Genomic DNA, 17,691 nt, shown 5'->3' with positions numbered 1-17,691 from the left:
GTAATTGCTACCCTTTTAATAACTTCTTTTACTTCTCTGAAATTTCTTCATCCTGTCTTTCTCTATATCTCTTTTTAATATAGGGTTCATTGAGCACAGCCCCTAAGAGAGATGGAAAAACTGGAAATAATAAGCCAGTTGTATGATAGAATCCATCAAAAAGGTCAAAGCCACACAATATGCTATTACAAGTCATCACTTAGATAAAGTATTCAGCTCTTATGCCTTAATTTTTTAAAAACATGAATTTTAATGAGAATGGAAAGGGCACGACAAGAATCATTTCTCCTAACAAAAATTGTAAAAAGAGAGGAGAATTAGGCAGTGTATCCCATTCTGACAAATATTTAGTTGGTGAGCTTGAGATCTTTTGAAGCCACAGGTCTCCAACATTCATCCTCACTCCTCTCAAAGACTATGAAAAATTCCAGTCATATTATTTAATGAATAGAAGCTGTAGAATTATAACGAAGCACAACATCCTAGTATCCAATGAAGGAAAAGACAGATGAGTATCTGAATATTAATGTTCCACAAAATGGCAAGATTCTTATTTTCTTGCTAATAACCTGCAAAATCTGTATATACTTGGAAAGCTTGCTGACAGTAGACAGTCAATATTAAAAATCATTTTTTTCCCTACAATGGAAAGCTTTGTGCTGATTTCTACAAACGGAGAACTTAGGAGATCCCTATTATGATAGAGTGGGTGAATTTGTGTCCTAAGGGGTGGTGTGTAGGTAAAGCATGTTGTTATCATTGTTGCCATTGAGTCAGCTATGACTCAAGTTGACCTTATGTACAATAGAATGAAACATTGCCCAGTCCTCTACCATCTGCATGATTGTTGGCATGTTTGAGCCAATTGTTGTGCCTACAGTGTATTTTGAGTGCCTTCCAACCAAGGGAAAGTCATCTTCCAGACAGGATTTTCACTGGCCAATTTTCAGAAATAGAAATAAACAGACCTTTATCTCTGGCCTGTCTTAATCTGGAAGCCCACTAAAACCTGCCCACCATGGTAACCTTGATAGAATTTCAAATTTTGGTGGCAAAACTTCCAATATCACAGCAGTATGCAAGCCATCACAGTATGACAGACTGACAGATTGTCCAGTAAAGTAGGAAGCAAGGGACCTCTTAAAGGAGCTGTAATACAGGCCAAGACTGTAACACTGAAGACAGCAAGAGGCCTGGATGGGGCCTTACATCAGAGTCAGTGGTGATAGAAGGGAGGCTGAAAGCAAAGAAGCCTTTCCTGACGTGTCAAGAGGAAGTCTTTCCTCAGGGGGCAGAGAAGAAACTTGTCCTCAGGGAGCTGAGAAGATGGGAAAGGTAAAACATAGGAAAAATAAAAAAATTAAATGGCCACACACAGGTTGACTATTTCCTCAAGTTGGTAGGACCAAAGAAGTGCTACTTACAGGAGATCAATGTATGTCCACTCCCAGAGTGGGCTTTTGCTTTCTGTTTGGAAAATAAAAGATGCTTATACTGACAGTGAAATTAGATACCAGTTAGGAAAGACAATTTTGGTGCACTGGAAAAGAGATTGGTCCAGGTATCTGTGCAAATGGGAGGAGTAGTAGCATCAGAACCTATCCAACCTCAGGGAGTGAATCAAGATCAACCGAAGTGATTCTTAGGAGGTAGAGGACAGACACATCTCCACTCTCTAAGTTTTTTTATTTTTCTTTTTAAATCAATTCTGATCCCAGCCATCTCTCCCATTTCAGTCTCTACTTCTCTTCTGGGTTTGCTAATAGCCACACAGAACTCATGGACCATATTTACAGTTAAGTGGTTTATTAAGAAAGCAACAAGGTACAATTCAGGATCAGGAAGGACATAGGCAAAGTCTGGAAGGCTCCTCCAAAGAAGAGAACACATCCTTTCCTTCTTAAGTGCAAGACAGCTCTCCCAACCCCCTTTCACCCATGAAGGCAAGCAGACTCTTTTCTCTCCTGTGTGCATCCCTTCTCAGCCTGGCAGTGTCCTCTCAGCCCCCTGAGGATAAGTCTCCTATCAGTCTTCTGAGGAAAGGCTTCCTGTTGGTTCCCTGATGACAGGCTTCTTCTCAGCTCCCTGAGGACAAGTTACTTCTCTGCCCCCTGAGGAAAGACTTCCTCTTGACACCTCAGGAAAGGCTTTGCTTTCAGCCTCCCTTCTATCACCACTGACTCTGATGTAAGGCCCCATCCAGGCCTCTTCTGTCTTCAGTGTTACAGTCTTGGCCTGTATTATAGCTCCTTTAAGAGGTCCCTTGCTTCCTTTCACTCTACTGGTTCTCTCCTCTTTCTTCCTTCTGCTTCTATCTGCTGCCTGTTTGAGAAAACTCTGTGGGGTTGGCTGCATATATACACAAACTCTTCATCAATGTCAAGTAATGGCCCTCTTACCAGGGCCATAAACTGACTAATCCCATCTCCAAAGGCCACAAACACTTCATTTGCATAGTAGGCTATAGTAATGTCCTTTGCATAGTCTTTGTTGTTGTTGTGATGTGTCCTCAAGTCGGCCCTGGCTCATTTCGACCCCTCCTTGGGTTTCCGAGGCAGTATCACTACGGAAGTAGATTGCCCCATCTTCCTTCCGAGGAGTGGCTGGTGGGTTTGAACCTCCAGCCTTCTGGTTAGCAGTCAAGTGCCTTAGGCAGTCATTTCATTTGTGTGGAATAATGAACAATCTTTGTCAGTTGCATACCAACCACGGGGCAAGCAGCAGCTCAGGCCTAGACAAAAAGCATCATATCATCCTGGTTTACAGTTTACCCAGGAAATGTCCATCAACCTGAACAAAACTAACAAACTGTTTATGTTTGAAAACTAGGGCAAAGTTAACTGCACAGGAATTAGGGGAAAAATCTTTCAAGCTGTTTTTCAAAAAACCTAAGGCAAAAGGTCACATAAATGAGCTCATTTTACCACAGTTATCTGACCACATGTGTTCACAAAGAAATGAAAGTCACAAAAAATAATTATCATTTATTGAGCATTATGTAAAGGGTACTTTAGGTGCATTATTACATTTAATCCTCATTCTAACCATATGAGAAGGGCATTATTAGTGAAATTCAGAAGTGGAGAAAGATCAACTTGTTAAAGGTCACACATATAGTAAGTGGTGGACCTGGAATTTAAACCTTGTTCTGTGTGTTTCCAAAATTAAGCACACTTCTAGTTTAATTAGTTGAGTGGCCTTAGAGCAAGGGACTTCACCTTCTGAATCTATGTATCTTTTCTTGCCTGCAAAATTAAGGGATCGATGTTCTGTGATCTACAACTCTGCATTACCTTCATATTGTTGGTGTAAAAAATTACCACAGATTTAGTGTCTTAAAAATCACAAATGCATTCTCTTACAGTTCTATAGGTAGAAAACCAACTTGAGTCTTCCTGGACTAACGTCAAGGTGTCGCCAGGCTGTATTTCTTCTCAAGGTTCTAGGGAAGAATCTGTTTTCTTGCTTCTGGAGTCTGCCTGCTCCTTGCTCACAACCCCTTCCTCACATCTCTCCAACCTCTTGCTTTTGTCTTCACATCTCCACTTTCCTTTTTTTTGACTCTTGCATCCTTCTTATAAATACCGCTGTGATTACATTGGGCCTGCCTGGATACTGCAGGATAATTTCCCATTTCAAGTTTCTCAACTTCTGCAGTCTGTTTTGCTATACAAGGTTAGCAAACTTACAGGTTTCAGGATTAGGACATGGGCATAGGTAGTGAGTCATTAGTCAGTCTACCACAATTTCTGTGTTCTTTTTTTAGATTTATTTTTAATATGCAATCATGCCACATAATCTTGTGACAGATAGTTGTAGCAATGTGTGGGGTTTCTTCACTGCTCCTTTATGCTGCCTGTAGTGTTGGACACCTTCTAGTGGGAGTAACTTTCTGTAGAGGGTTGCTGAGGCCTATTGTGTCTCTACATGTTTTATCTCTTTCTGGATAATTTTTTGAACTTCATTCTTGTGTTCAGTGATTTTTTGAGTTAGACTACTCACAACATCAACTCTTTTTAAGCATAGTTTGTCCTGATATATTTTTTCTTTCATCCATGTCATTAAAGCAAATATTGTGTTTACGCAAATTACACAGAAGTGGAAGGCTTTGCTAACGAGATGCAGAACCCTTAGTACCTTAAGTCTATAATGAGCAATTCTCAAAAGTGTTTTATGCTCATTCCTGTTGTTGTTGTTATGTGCTGTCTTCCTTCTGAGGAGTGGCTGGTGGGTTTGAACCGGTAGCCTTCTGGTTAGCGGTCAAGTGCCTTAGGCACTATGCTACCAGAGTTCCTATGCTCATTTCCTAAGACCTATCTGAAAAATAAATAAATAAATAAAGGAGAATTGTCTTCTCTTCTCAATGATTCTGTTTTATGTTGTAAATGATCTGTAAACATTCTTGTAAACAATAGGAAATGGAGCACTATTTTGTGCTTGAAATATTATTTGGAGCTCTGGTGGCATAGTGCCTAAGGCATTGACTGCTAACCAGAAGACTGGTAGTTCAAACTCACTAGTCACTCTTGGGAAGGATGACTGGCCAATCTACCTCCAACAAGATACCTCCTTGGAAACGTAAGGAGGGGTCGCTATGAGTCGAGACCAACTCCCTGGCAGTGAGGTGTTTTTTTTTTTTTTTTTTTTAATGAGGAAAATAGCACCCAATTACAATTTCTTTGGAATTATTGCTGAAACCATCCAAAATTCATCTCTTTTATTCTCTATCAATGGTTTGTCGAGTGCTTCATGTGTTTAATTTAAATATTGACCTCAATGTCTAATTCTGCAAAAAAAAAAAAGTTGCACTTTAAGACTGACATTTTAAGAAGCAAAACCAACATAGATCTATGAGAAAGAAACAAATATTATTAAACACTTTTCAGATACTCAACTGAGTATTTACACTAGTTAACATATAAAGTAAGCTAGAAATGACCAGCAAAAATATTTTTAAATTAAAAATAAATAAATAAATTCAATCAATATCCAAACACATATTTAAGTGAATGTTTTTCTTGTTGGTTTTATAGTGCACCCATATTCTGTTTGTTTATTCATTTATATTTTTTAGAAATGTTTCTTTGCTCAAACAATTTAATGTCATGCAGAAACAGTACTACTATTATGATCGCTGCTACTTAGGAGTGATGGTGCAATGTTTAAGCACTCAGCTGCTAATCAAAACATCAGTAGTTTGAACCTACCTGCAGCTTCATGGAAGAAAAGACCTGGTGATTTGCTCTTTTAAGGATTATAGCCTAAGAAATCCCATGGGGAAGTTCCACTCTTTCATACAGGGTCTCTATGAGTCAAAGTAGGCTAAATAGCATACTACAACAACAGCTACTACTAATTGAATTTAAGGTTATGTCTGCAAAATAATATTTTTCCCTCATAAGTGTGGAATTATTAAAATAAAATATTAAGATGTACTGAGAAATAAACTTATTTAAAGGGAAGCCAGATTAACTTCCATACCTTCTTTAATTAATATCCAGAGGACCCATTAAACAATGGGGATATCTGCTACCTTGTCTTTCAGTAGGTTTTCATACTATCACTCAGACCTGAGAACTAGAAGGAGTCTTTTGACTCTAAAATCTATCTCCATCATGTCTCCCTCAGGTAGTGCTGGCACCCCAGTAATGTTTAACAAAAATGGAGATGCACCTGGACGTTATGATATCTTTCAGTACCAGACTACAAACACCACCAACCCTGGTTACCGCCTGATTGGACAGTGGACGGATGAACTTCAGCTCAATGTGAGTTCTACTTGTTTCTCTTCTTTTTGTGTGTGATGAATGAGCAGACTTAATTTTCTCACATTAGTAAGTGTCTCTTGTTCATTTGTTATCATGATACACAGGTGAACATGCATCTTGTTACAGATGTCAACAGGGGTTGATAATCATAATATGGCAATAGTTGTGGTGGTAGTGGTAGTGGTGGTGATGATGATGTAGGGGTGTGCATTGAGTTTGTTCTGGACATTACACTCAGTATTTTATGTGTACTGTTTTATTTAAGCCTGACACCATATTTAGGATTAAAAATTTGAGGCTTAGTTTTTTAAGAAACGAGTTACCAGTTAGCATTTTCACACTATCTTTCTATTGATCTAACTTTTCTTCCTTCAATCTTCCATCCTTATTTGGTAGTAGTGTTTTTTAAATTTAATTTTTTATGTGTATTTTAGTGAGTTTGGCTTATGCTGAGATCATCTGACTAATTGAAGTGTTAGCCATTTCCATAACTTATTTCTCTGAAATGTGTTTTTGAATAAGCAGCCAAGTTCTTGTGCAAGGTTATGTCAAAGTCCACCAGACAAAACCACCAAGAACTTATTCATAGTCAAAAAGACAGGTTTATTTGACTTTCACCGTGAAAGAAAAGCTCCTACTCACAGAATTATGAGGTGTTTCAGGAGGATTGAATTGGGAAGTATTTGGGGGTACTTTTGCTTTGGGCTTGAGTCAGTGATTCTAAGGAGTTGTAGGGAAGCAGGGGCTAGTTTGTGATTGGGTATGCTTAGGAAGTGGAGGCAATTTGTTGATTGTGTGTCTTGATTATTTTTATGTCGGAAATGAGAGAATGACAGCTAGGTTAGAATTGTCACTCACTTAGGCACTAGGCACTTTGATGAACTGGAAGAGGGGGAGGTTTAGTTATTTATCTGATGCAGAGTATCCTGGTTACTGTTTAGTTTCTGACATCACAGAATGACCTTGTATTTGTCTCATCCTACCACAGTCCTGGGGTGGCCTGGTCTGATTATTATGTATATCCTACAGAATTATTTTATCTTCTGTTTAGAATATGGTTGCCTATCTGTTACCCAACAGCTATAAGGGCCTTTAAAGAAAATAAATAAATAAATAAATAAATAAATAAATAAATAAATAAAAATAACTTTCCTTATATGTTACTTTGAAACTTCCATAGAGTAATTCTAACAATGCTTTACATTTAGAATTATTATTAGTTTAAAAAAACATATCAGTTTTCTCGGGTTCATATATATAACTTAAAAATCATACTAAATTCAAGAATATACTTTTCTGTTGTCTGAATAGAACTTATCTCAGAAAATTCTTTTTGATTCTCCACAATGTAACAGCTCTCTTCCCACTTCTTCCCCATAGTTACCTCTTCCTCCCATGCACTCCTGCCACCTTGAGCTGTTTCCCCGTGCAAACACTGCCCTTCTGTTCTATTGTGATTGGATTCTTCTAATGTCTCTTCCAATGCTGGAAATTATGGCATTAGCCCTTATCCACCAGCTGAAATGAAGAATTCATCTACATCTATAGTCAAACACCAAACCCAACCCAATGCTGTCCAGTACACTCTGACCCATAGTGACCCTATAGGATAGAGTAGAACTGCCCCATGGGATTTTCAAGGCTGTAAATTTTTACAGACACAGACTGTCTAATCTTCCATGGAGGGGCTGGTGGGTTCAAACCATCAACTTTTGGTTAATAGCTGAATGCTTTAAGACTACACAACCAGGGTTTCTTGTAGTCAAACAGAGTTATTTTTATTTAACTTGCACCATGAAAGGAAAACACCTGCCCATTGAACTGTGAGGGGTTTCAGGAGGAATAAATTGGGAATTATTAGGAGTTATTATAAGACGTAAGTCTATGCCTTTGCATTTTACAAATCATTAAGGTTAAGGCTTTTGGAACGTGAATTGATTAATATCCTGATAGGGTCCTGCTTTTGTTCTGATTTCTAAGAACAAGTTTGTGTATACAGGGAAGGGTGGAGGCATCACAGGCCAATTTGTCTCACTCATATTGCCCAGGCCTGGGTCTGCTTGTAACTATTCTTCTCATGAAGTCCACCAGCCAATGAGCCAACATTAAGTTTGGGTCAAAAGGATTGTAATCTGGCATCAAAGAATGGATGGAGGGTCTATCTGTGCCTGACAAGAGTGTTAAGGGAAAAATCAATGAAGATGCTAGTATCTACCCCAAGGCACACTACACTTACAAACAAAATGAGAAAATAAGAAAAAATGAAAGCTAAAATCAAGAAGTGGTGATCAAGAAGAATGAAAACAATATGAACTGTTTGCCATATCCAAAATATGCTCTTATTTAGTATTTCCATTGTGATACCAGAATTGGTCAACTAAATGAAACTAAATGAAGAGTCAAGGTCTATCCTTTATACATGAAGTATTAAGGGCTTATTGTAAGACCCAAGAAAATAAACAAGTGTATTGCTTTGTTCTAGAATACTCCCTTGCACCATTGTTGAATTCTTGTTATATGTAACCTATTTATTACTTCAGAATTTCCAGCCATCATTTACTAACTTCAGATTACCTAAAGTGCCTAATTTTTAAGAACAAATATCAACACTAATTTTATTTTACTCTCTTTGTTTTACATTTTATCCTTCATAAAAAAATGTGTTTGGTTAGCCATTCAACAGTTGTCTATCATGTCATAAACACTGTGAGAGGTAATGGATACACGATAGAGAATAAAACAAAAGTGCTTCCTATTCTCACACAACTGATGATCTAAAAGCAAGTTACATGGCAAATAAATAAAGAGATATGTACGTGGAAACTCCAGAGTGTGTTCAAATTGCTGTTAGGAGAGTGCATAACAGAGGTGGGATGGAACGACAGGATAAGAAGCAAATGATGTGAGTATAACCAGCGTGGGTGTAGAAGATGAATGATTTTCCGAGCAGGTCAAAAGGTCAACAAGGAGATGGTACAATCAGTCAAGCAAAAGGGGAAAGAGTGGTGGGAGGGTAAATTGACCAAGAGGTAACAGCCATATTATACAGTCTCATGTAGGTTGTGCTAAACATTTTTTTTTTTTTTTCAGTTTTGTTCTGAGTACATTTAAAAGCCAATAAATAAGAGAATCCCTGGGTGGTGCAAATGGTTAATGTGTTCGGCTGTTAAATGAAAGGTTGGAGGTACAAGTCCACTCTGAGATCCCTTGGAAGAAAGGTCTGGCAATCAATTTCTGAAGAATCAACCCCTGAAAACCCTTGTTGTTGTTGTTGTTGTTGTTGTTGTTATGTGCCGTCGAGTCGGCCCCGACTCATAGCGACCCCTCCTTGGGTTTCCGAGGCAGTATCACTACGGAAGTAGGATTGCCCAACCTTCCTTCCGAGGAGTGGCTGGTGGGTTTGAACCGCCAGCCTTCTGGTTAGCAGTCAAGTGCTTTAGCCACTATGCTACCAGAGCTCCTCCTGAAAACCCTATCGAGCATAATTCTACTCTGACACACGTGGGGTCTCCATGAGTTAGAATCGACTCCACATCAACAGTATATGTTAGCCAACTGCAGTGGATATAAGTCTGAAGGTCAGAAAGTAACTTTGGGGTATCATTATGAAAATAACTTAAATGACTTTTCCAGGAATTAGAGGGAGAGAACAGAAAACAGCAAAGAACCCGGGGCATGAAAACCTCATAGATGGTATGATTCCATTCCAACTACTCCAAGCAGCCCTCAAATTAAAATACTCGGTTTCACTTTTCTGGAAGGTTGGACAGACCATATACCTTCAATTTTTGTGTTTATTTTTGGAAGAAGGATTAAGGGTAAATACTTGACTTGGCACTAAGTGGGAATATTTGTGATTCTCTGTGTCATGATGAGAGTGGTGTGTGAGGAAGTATGGACTGGAATACCTAAATCCTCATATGAATACAGTGGTTTACACTTGGGATTGCACGAAACTTAAAGGTATCAATATTGGAGCCATGAGCAGGACCATATTTAGAAGGGAGAGAGATGGAATAATTCAGCCAATAGAGACTGGAATAATTCAGCTAATGTGGCCTCTATACTGGTTTTGATAGGCGCTTACTCTGTCGGCACTTTTTATAGACTTCTTAGGATATTGTTAGTTTGAATTTTAATCATGTTCAGAGGAGAAAAAAGAGAGAGAGGAAAAAAAAAAAAAAAAAAAGAGAGAGAGGAAGGCATTGTAGTATAGTTCCCAGAAGGTACCCTGTCCCAAAGGGCCAAAGTTCACCTATCATATCCCATGGTTGACCCTGTCTCTAATGTTCATTTTCATCCAATTATCCTGACTCAGTTAAAAAGTTCTGTGAGAGTAGAATGTGGGTAAATGTAGTTTTTGTTGGTTTGTGTCAATAGCACAAAGCAAAGCATTTCAAGTACTGTGTGTGCTTCCACTCATTTACAAGGACTCAGAGGTACTCTTTCAATCCCCTGTTACATCATCTCTAGCAAATAAAAATTTCAAGAGAGCTCTCTTGGAGGTCAGTAATTGCAAATGAGTTTCTGAGCCAAGACATCAGAGTTTTCAATTCTTAGAATCCCAAAGCTGATCTGTCATTCTGCATTCAATCTCCTGGAATCTGGTTGCCAAGTAACGAGCCTTCTTTCATGGGGCGTCCTCGTGCACCCTCACTGCTGAGCATAGTAGATCTGGCCCTTTATCCACTGTTGCGTAATAATAGGTTGATAGTAGGATATTTCTGCAGAGACAGGAATTCTGCTGAAGGAAAATGCAAACAGCAAAGCAATTTACCCTTCCAATTGCAACATTTATGGAAATAACCCTAATTTATTTTTTGAGGTTTGTATTCTGCTATGCAGAAATTCCGTAAAACACTCTTCCTGGAAAAGAAGCAGGAGAATGGATAAAACAATAAACCCACTGATCATCTCCAATATGTCTAGCATGATACTGCTAATGGAGATGCTAGGAAAAACAAGGGGCAGGTCCCTGCATTACTCATTCATGAACATATTAGCATAATGCCTCTGTAACAGAAGAATTGCATTTTAGGGCTGGTGGTAAAAATGGTTAAGCACTTAGCTGCTAATCAAAACATTCATTGCTCTAGTCCATCTAGAGGATCTCAGAAGAAAGGCCTGGTGATCCTTTAAAAAATTAACCTTTGACAGCTCTATGGAGCACAGTTTTACTCTGACACACATAGGATTGTCATCAGTCAGGACAGCAACTGACTTTTACCAAAATGTTATATTCGGGCTGTTCTTGTAGGATAAGTGATAATTTTTCACATGAATAAGAGGAAATAATAATAATAAGTTTTAGGACCCAAAATGTGGTACTATTTAAAAATTGTGGTAAGGCCACTCCTGTGGCTTCCAGCCAAACAAAAGACAGGCATATGAGCTGAAAATTACCATTAGGTAGATACATTCCTTGGAGGTAGATACATTCCTTGGAGAGATCAATCATGGGAGAATAGAAGGGTTGTGTATGCCCAGGGAGACAGCTCACGGGGCAGAAGTGAATGGGAGGGAAGGACATAGGGAAGAGGTGGTTATGGGGGGGAAGTGGGAGAGGAGCTGTTGCATTGTGAGAAATTTCAGTCAATGTCATAACACAAGGTGTATGTCAGCTGCTGTATGGAAAATGAACTTGCTCTGTAAACTTTTACCCAAATCACAGTAAAAATGAAAAAAAAAATTGTGGTAAGCAAATATGACAGAAAAACAGCAAGAAATGGAATGTGGCTACTTTTACAAAAGCTAAGTTTATGTGTGCACTAAATTCTATCCATGCTTATGTGTGATAGAAACAAAAGGATTTTTTGTCATCATTCTTCTTTTATCTGGAATTAATAGATAATTCAGATATGCCCAAAATGTTTCTTAAAGTAACTAAAATTATTTAAAATGCCAAAATGTTGATTAAAGTAAAAAAGAAAAAAGAAAAGCTATCCTTAACAGATGGCTTCTTACAGTGAATTGCACACTCTTAAATTGAAGACACTGAGTGAATATTGCTTCAGCCTTCCAAGATGACTCAAGTTCGTATAACCCTCAACCTTCTACGGTTCTATCAGATACACCAATTCTCTTGTCTTCAGAGGCAGGTGACTTAATTTACTGCTGAATTTATACTTTCCACCTGGAGACTGGAAGCTCCTTAAGAGTAAAACCACTTTTAAGTCACTATTTGATACACCTGTTCGAACCGTACCTCGCACACAGTAGGCAGAGTTGTCCCTTGGTATCTGCTGGAGACTGGTTTTAATGCCTTCATGGATACCAAAATCCCTGGCTGCTCAAGTCCCTTATATAAAATGACATATTATTTTCATATAACCTATGCACATCCTCCTACACACTTTAAATTACCTTTGTTGTTGTTGTTGTTATGTACCGTCGAGTCGGACCCGACTCATAGCGACCCCTCCTTGGGTTTCCAAGGCAGTATCACTATGGAAGTAGATTGCCCAACCTTCCTTCTGAGGAGTGGCTGGTGGGTTTGAACCACCAGCCTTCTGGTTAGCAGTCAAGTGCCTTAGGCACTATGCTACCAGAGCTCCTAAATTACCTTTAATTACTTATAATACATAATACAATGTAAATGCTATGTAAATAGCACTTTATTCTCCCTCTTAGCCTTTGAGGGATTGCTTTGACCACTTAATTGCTTTCCTTCTCCCACCAATGTTTTCCATCGACAGTTAGAATCTGAAGATGTAGAGCAGAAGCGTCATTGGATTTGTCTTTTTTGTTAATCTATAAAAACATATATAATTAACATGTAAAGATTTTAATGGTGGACATTATCTACCGTTAGCATTCACTTGTCCTCCTTCTGGGAAGAGCATCCAAGATTCCTTTTACTGATGTGTGTTCCCTTAAAATAGTTCCCACATCCAGGGGTGGGACCTAATTCAGCCCAAGCCAATCATCATGGCCATAATGATGGGAGTGGGTACCCAAATAAAAATGTCCAATCAGGACAAGTCTCTGGATATCTGCCAGCTCTTCTCAGAAGGGAATGCACCCTGGGAAATGCCTGGAGTGCTTATGAGGACACAATGGAAGATCCCTAAGAAACCCTTACCTGAAGCCATTTATAATGACCTTTGGATTGTTCACTTATCAATAAATTAAGGAAATTTATGTAAGATACACTATATTTACAATCTTATTCATCATAGTAATCAAAAAATGAAAACAAAACTCTTTTTTTAGTGTGTCCAAATTGGAAAAGGAAAACTGTCAGCTTAATGAAGCAGATTTTTTTAGATTCTATTAATCTGAGATGATTAAAAATTAATTTTAAAAATCATGATTTGGTTAAATATTGAATCTTTCAAATCAGTTAGAATTTTGGCTCCCACATACATTTAAAGACACAAGTAAAACGACCATCAGAATCACTGTTTCATCAAATTTTATTTCCCAAACACCTGCCTATAAAACTACTAATCAATTGTTTCTAAAGGAAAGCAATAAACATGCTTTTTAAAATGTAACCACACTAATAATTTGCAAAGTATTGCATGGGATGTGGAGTAATAGCCATAATTACAGCAGTGTTACTAAATGGAAAAAATATATAAGTTGTCCAAATATAGTACTTCATCATCTTTCATTTGAAGATTTCTTTTATTGCTCATTCTAATTAATAGCTATTTCTTATAATTTATGTCTAGGAAGAAGGGCTTTAAAGCTGACCTGATTGAATATATTTGAGTTTTAACTCTCCTGCTTACTAGCTATAAAGCAAGATTATGTTGTTGTTGTTGTTGTTATGTGCCGTCGAGTCTGACCAGTCAAATAGCCACCCCTCCTTGGGTTTCCAAGGCAGTATCACTATGGAAGTAGGTTTCCCCATCTTCCTTCCAAGGAGTGGCTGGTGGGTTTGAACCGTCAACCTTCTGGTTAGCAGTCAAATGCCTTATGCACTACACTACCAGAGCTCTCAAGTAAAATTATGTTGTTGTTGTTGTTGTTGTATGTGCCATCGAGTCAGACCTGACTCATAGCGACCCCTCCTTGGTTTTCCAAGGCAGTATCACTACAGAAGTAGATTGCCCCATCTTCCTTCTGAGGAGTGGCTGGTGGTAGTAAGATTATAATAGTACCTAAATCATAGAGTTATTATCAGAAGTAAATGTAGTAATATATTTAATGTACTTAAAGCAGTGACCATGACATAGTATTTGTTGAATGAATGTTAGCTACTAATAACAACAATAACAATTTAACATCCTTAGCTTATCACGAGTTTCATCACTGCTCAAAATTTCAGATTCTAGTGTAAAACTGGATTTCTCTGTATACTCCAACACCTAGCATAATACAGGTTGTCGTTAGTTGCTGTTGAATCAACGCTGACTCATGGTGACTCTATATGTGCAGGCTAGATCCACTCCATTGGGTTTTTAAGACTGTGATCTTTCAGAAGCTGGTAACCAGAACTGTCTTCTGAGACATCTCTTCATGGGTTCAAAGTGCCAACCTTTCAGTGCTCAATTGTGTGCCCCACCCAGAGACTTCTGAAGCCTAATGTGTACCACATAGAAATTGTTCATTACATATTAAACAGATGCATAGGTGGACAGATGGGCACAAATAGTTGAGTTATATCATAAATTACTTAAGAGTAGGAACTATGTCACTTTTTTTTTTTTTTTTAAATATCCTCAGTGCCTGTTGGAAGAAAGGATGAGCCAGTCTATCCAGAATTCTACTCCATTCAGCAATTCTCTGTTTTTCAGGGATCCATTCAAGAGCTTATTTTACAAATAGGTTCCTCAAGGGATAGTTTGAATGCAAAGATAGAATTTTGTAGTCTCTCAATGATAATGTAAGCAAGGGATGGTGAGGATAAAAAGAGATTGTTTTCTTTTTGTTTCAGTTGATTTTTGTTTTTAAAAACCTACCAGCAGCTTTTTGAGAACATAGCATGGAATTTCTGTTTTCATGTTGTTGTTATTGTTAAGTGTCATCAAGTCAATTCTGACTCATAATGACCTATGTACAACTGAACAAAACACTGCCCAGTCCTGTGCCAACCTCACAATCTTCACCATCTTTGAGCCCATTGTTTTAGCCACTGTGTCAATTCATCTCATTGAGAGTCTTCCCCTTTTTCATTGACCCTCTACTTTACCAAGCACAATATCCTTCTCCAGAATTGGTCCCTTCAGTCTATGTGACCAAAATAGATGAGATGAACTCTGGCCATTCTCCATTCCAAGGAGCATTCCAACTATACTTCTTCTAAGACAGATTTGTTCATTCTTCTGACAGTCCAGGGAATTTCAGTATTCTTTGCCAACACCACAATTCAAAGATATCAGTTCTTCAGTCTTCCTTATTCATTGTCCAGCTCTCATTTGCATATGAAGCAATTAAAAATATTGTGACTTGGGTCAGGCACACCTTAGTCTTCACAGTGACATCTTTGCTTCTCAGCACTTTAAAGAGGTCCTTTTGCAGCAGATTTGTCCACTGCAATACATCATTTGATTTCTTGACTTTTGCTTCTGTGGGTGTTGATTGTGGATCCAACCAAGTAAAATGAAATCCCTGACAATTTTAATGATTTATCTTGATGTTGCTTATTTGTCCAGTTCTGAGGATTTTTCTTCTCCTTATGTTGTTGTGTAATCTATACTGATTGATGTCTATAGTCTCTGATATTTATCAGTATGTGCTTCAAGTCCTCTTCATTTTAAGTAAGCAAAGTTATGTCATCTGCATACTGAAGATTGTTAATGAGCCTTCTTTTACCCTTTTTTAGCCCAGAAGAGATATGATACATTGGAATTTTGAGAGAGCAAGTAGAGGAGAATTGCTGACTACTTTAGCTTTGATTGAACTGAATTAATAATCAAACTCTTAAATGTGGCCACACTTGCCACCTGTCTCTCTACCTTTTAACACTGTATTAAAGGAAGAGATGAAACAGCAAAGGTTTTAGAATTAGATGGATATGGTTTCTTATCATGGCTCTGCCAATTTACTAGATCTATTAAAAGTATCATGAAGGCCTTTCTGAAAAGATGGCATTTAACTTGAGACCAAGGTGACAAGTTATTTCCATTCATCAGCATCTGTGATGCTGAGATGTTTTACAATGAAAATCCCAAATAGTAAATCCTGTTTTCTAATTTGCCAGTATTGTGAAAATCAAGAAATTTCATATGACTACCTATATTTTGGTGTTGTCTTTAAGAGATCAAAAAGTCTGGCAACAACGATATGACTTTATTCATATAGCAACAGCTGGCTAGATCTAAGCAGCCCCTTCCCACTTTAAACAGGGTGTGTGTTCTCTCAACCACTCCCCACTGCCTGCTAACCAGCTTTGTTATTGGTGTTGATTGCCATTGAGTAGGCCACATGCACAACAGAACAAAATGTTGTCCAATCCTCTGCTGTACCCACGATTAGTGGAGATCAGACAATTGTGATCCATAAATTTTCACAGGATGATTTTCAAAAGTAGATCACCAGGCCTTTCTACCTAGTCTGTTTTAATCTGGAACCTCCACTGGAATTTATTCAGTTCCATAGCAGCACTCAAGCATCCACTAACAGGTATGTGGTGGCTGCACATGCATTGGTCAGGAATTGAACTGGGTTTACTGCATAGAAGGTGAAATTTCTATCATGAATTGCCAATGCCCTTTGATACTCAACTAACTCTAGATATTTACATAATCCCCTAACTCCCATAGACATTTCATTGCATTGACCTAATCTAGATTTAGGATAAATTCTCAGGTCCCAAGATGGTATTAAAATCCTTGGCTGCTAACAAAATTTGGAAGCTCAATCCCACCTGGAGGCACCTCAGATGAAAAGCATGATAATCAGCTTCTGAAAAATCAGCCATTGAAAGTCCTATGGAACATGGTTCTACTATCTGACATTCATAGCGTCGCCATGGGTTGGATTTGATTCAACAACTGTAAAAATAAATAAAGATTCTAACCTATTTTCACTAATTTTGTTTGACCATATGCTTGACTTTTTTATTCATGGTCTCAGGAAATTGCCTTAAAAGATGAGCAATAACATATCTATAGTATTAATGAACAAAAACATCCATAAGTATGTACTAACAGTTTCTTTAAAAGGTCAATACAAACAGCCTGCCAGAGATGGTTGTGTTAGCAGAGTTAATGCTTTTGTTAGGAGACATATTTGCACACATTCTGAAACATGATTAGACAAGAAAGAAACAGAGATTTCACTTGTTCTGTCAGCACCTTTTCCAGTAATCAATGGTGTATAGCTTCGTTCTTTCTACGAAAATCTAAAAGATTAATAGTATTTGTAATTATCAATACGGTTCCACAAACATGTACATTAGAGAAGCCTAAACCTCCACAAATACTTGTTTGCATTATAAGCATTCAAGAAAATCACTTCATGTTTATTAATATACTCCATTGTCTGTAGGGAAATCTTTGGGTTTCATTACTGTCTGCAGTTGGGGCTTAGGCAAAACATACACTAAAAACAAAATAATAAGAAGGATGATTTTAGAGAGCTCAACTATTATTAACAGGCACTCTCACGAGTGGTTTAAAACCCCAAAATTCTAAAGGGGAAAAAAGAGAATTTATATACCATCTAACTAACATTTTTGCCCTGGGAAGCCAAAAATTCTAGAATGACCAGTCCCAAAAAATCAGTTGCCAACAAGTCTATTCCAACTCATGGTGACAGAAGCATCACTAGGTAAACAAGGGGGTGCGCATCACACCCCCTGACATTGTCAAAGGGAGTGAAACCAAAATGACCTTAGAGTTTCTTGTGGTAGCTTCCTGTACCCCTAATCACCCACTAGTCATCAGTATACCAGTGAGCTGAGGCACCTGCCACTGGGCAGAGAGCTGGGTCTCTATCTTGGCCAATGGAAGAGGGGTGGAGCTGTGGGTGG

The 17,691-nt window shown here is 38.1% G+C and overlaps 1 protein-coding gene across 1 annotated transcript in view; it reads left to right on the top strand.

Moving 5' to 3' along the window:
• The window catches only part of GRM7 (glutamate metabotropic receptor 7), a 1,568,320-nt gene that overhangs the window by 1,145,312 nt on the left and 405,317 nt on the right, over nt 1-17,691 (top strand). The window contains exon 7 of the mRNA XM_007945853.2: nt 5,629-5,768. Within this exon, the coding sequence (XP_007944044.1) occupies nt 5,629-5,768 (140 nt within the window). The remainder of the gene's footprint in view (nt 1-5,628; nt 5,769-17,691) is intronic.

The sequence above is a fragment of the Orycteropus afer genome, unplaced genomic scaffold, assembly GCF_000298275.1.
Source record: "Orycteropus afer afer isolate SDZICR_OR568_19922 unplaced genomic scaffold, OryAfe1.0 scaffold00144, whole genome shotgun sequence".
Taxonomy (NCBI): domain Eukaryota; kingdom Metazoa; phylum Chordata; class Mammalia; order Tubulidentata; family Orycteropodidae; genus Orycteropus; species Orycteropus afer.
Note: the sequence above shows the minus strand (reverse complement) of the source record. Positions and strands in the feature narration are given on the sequence as shown.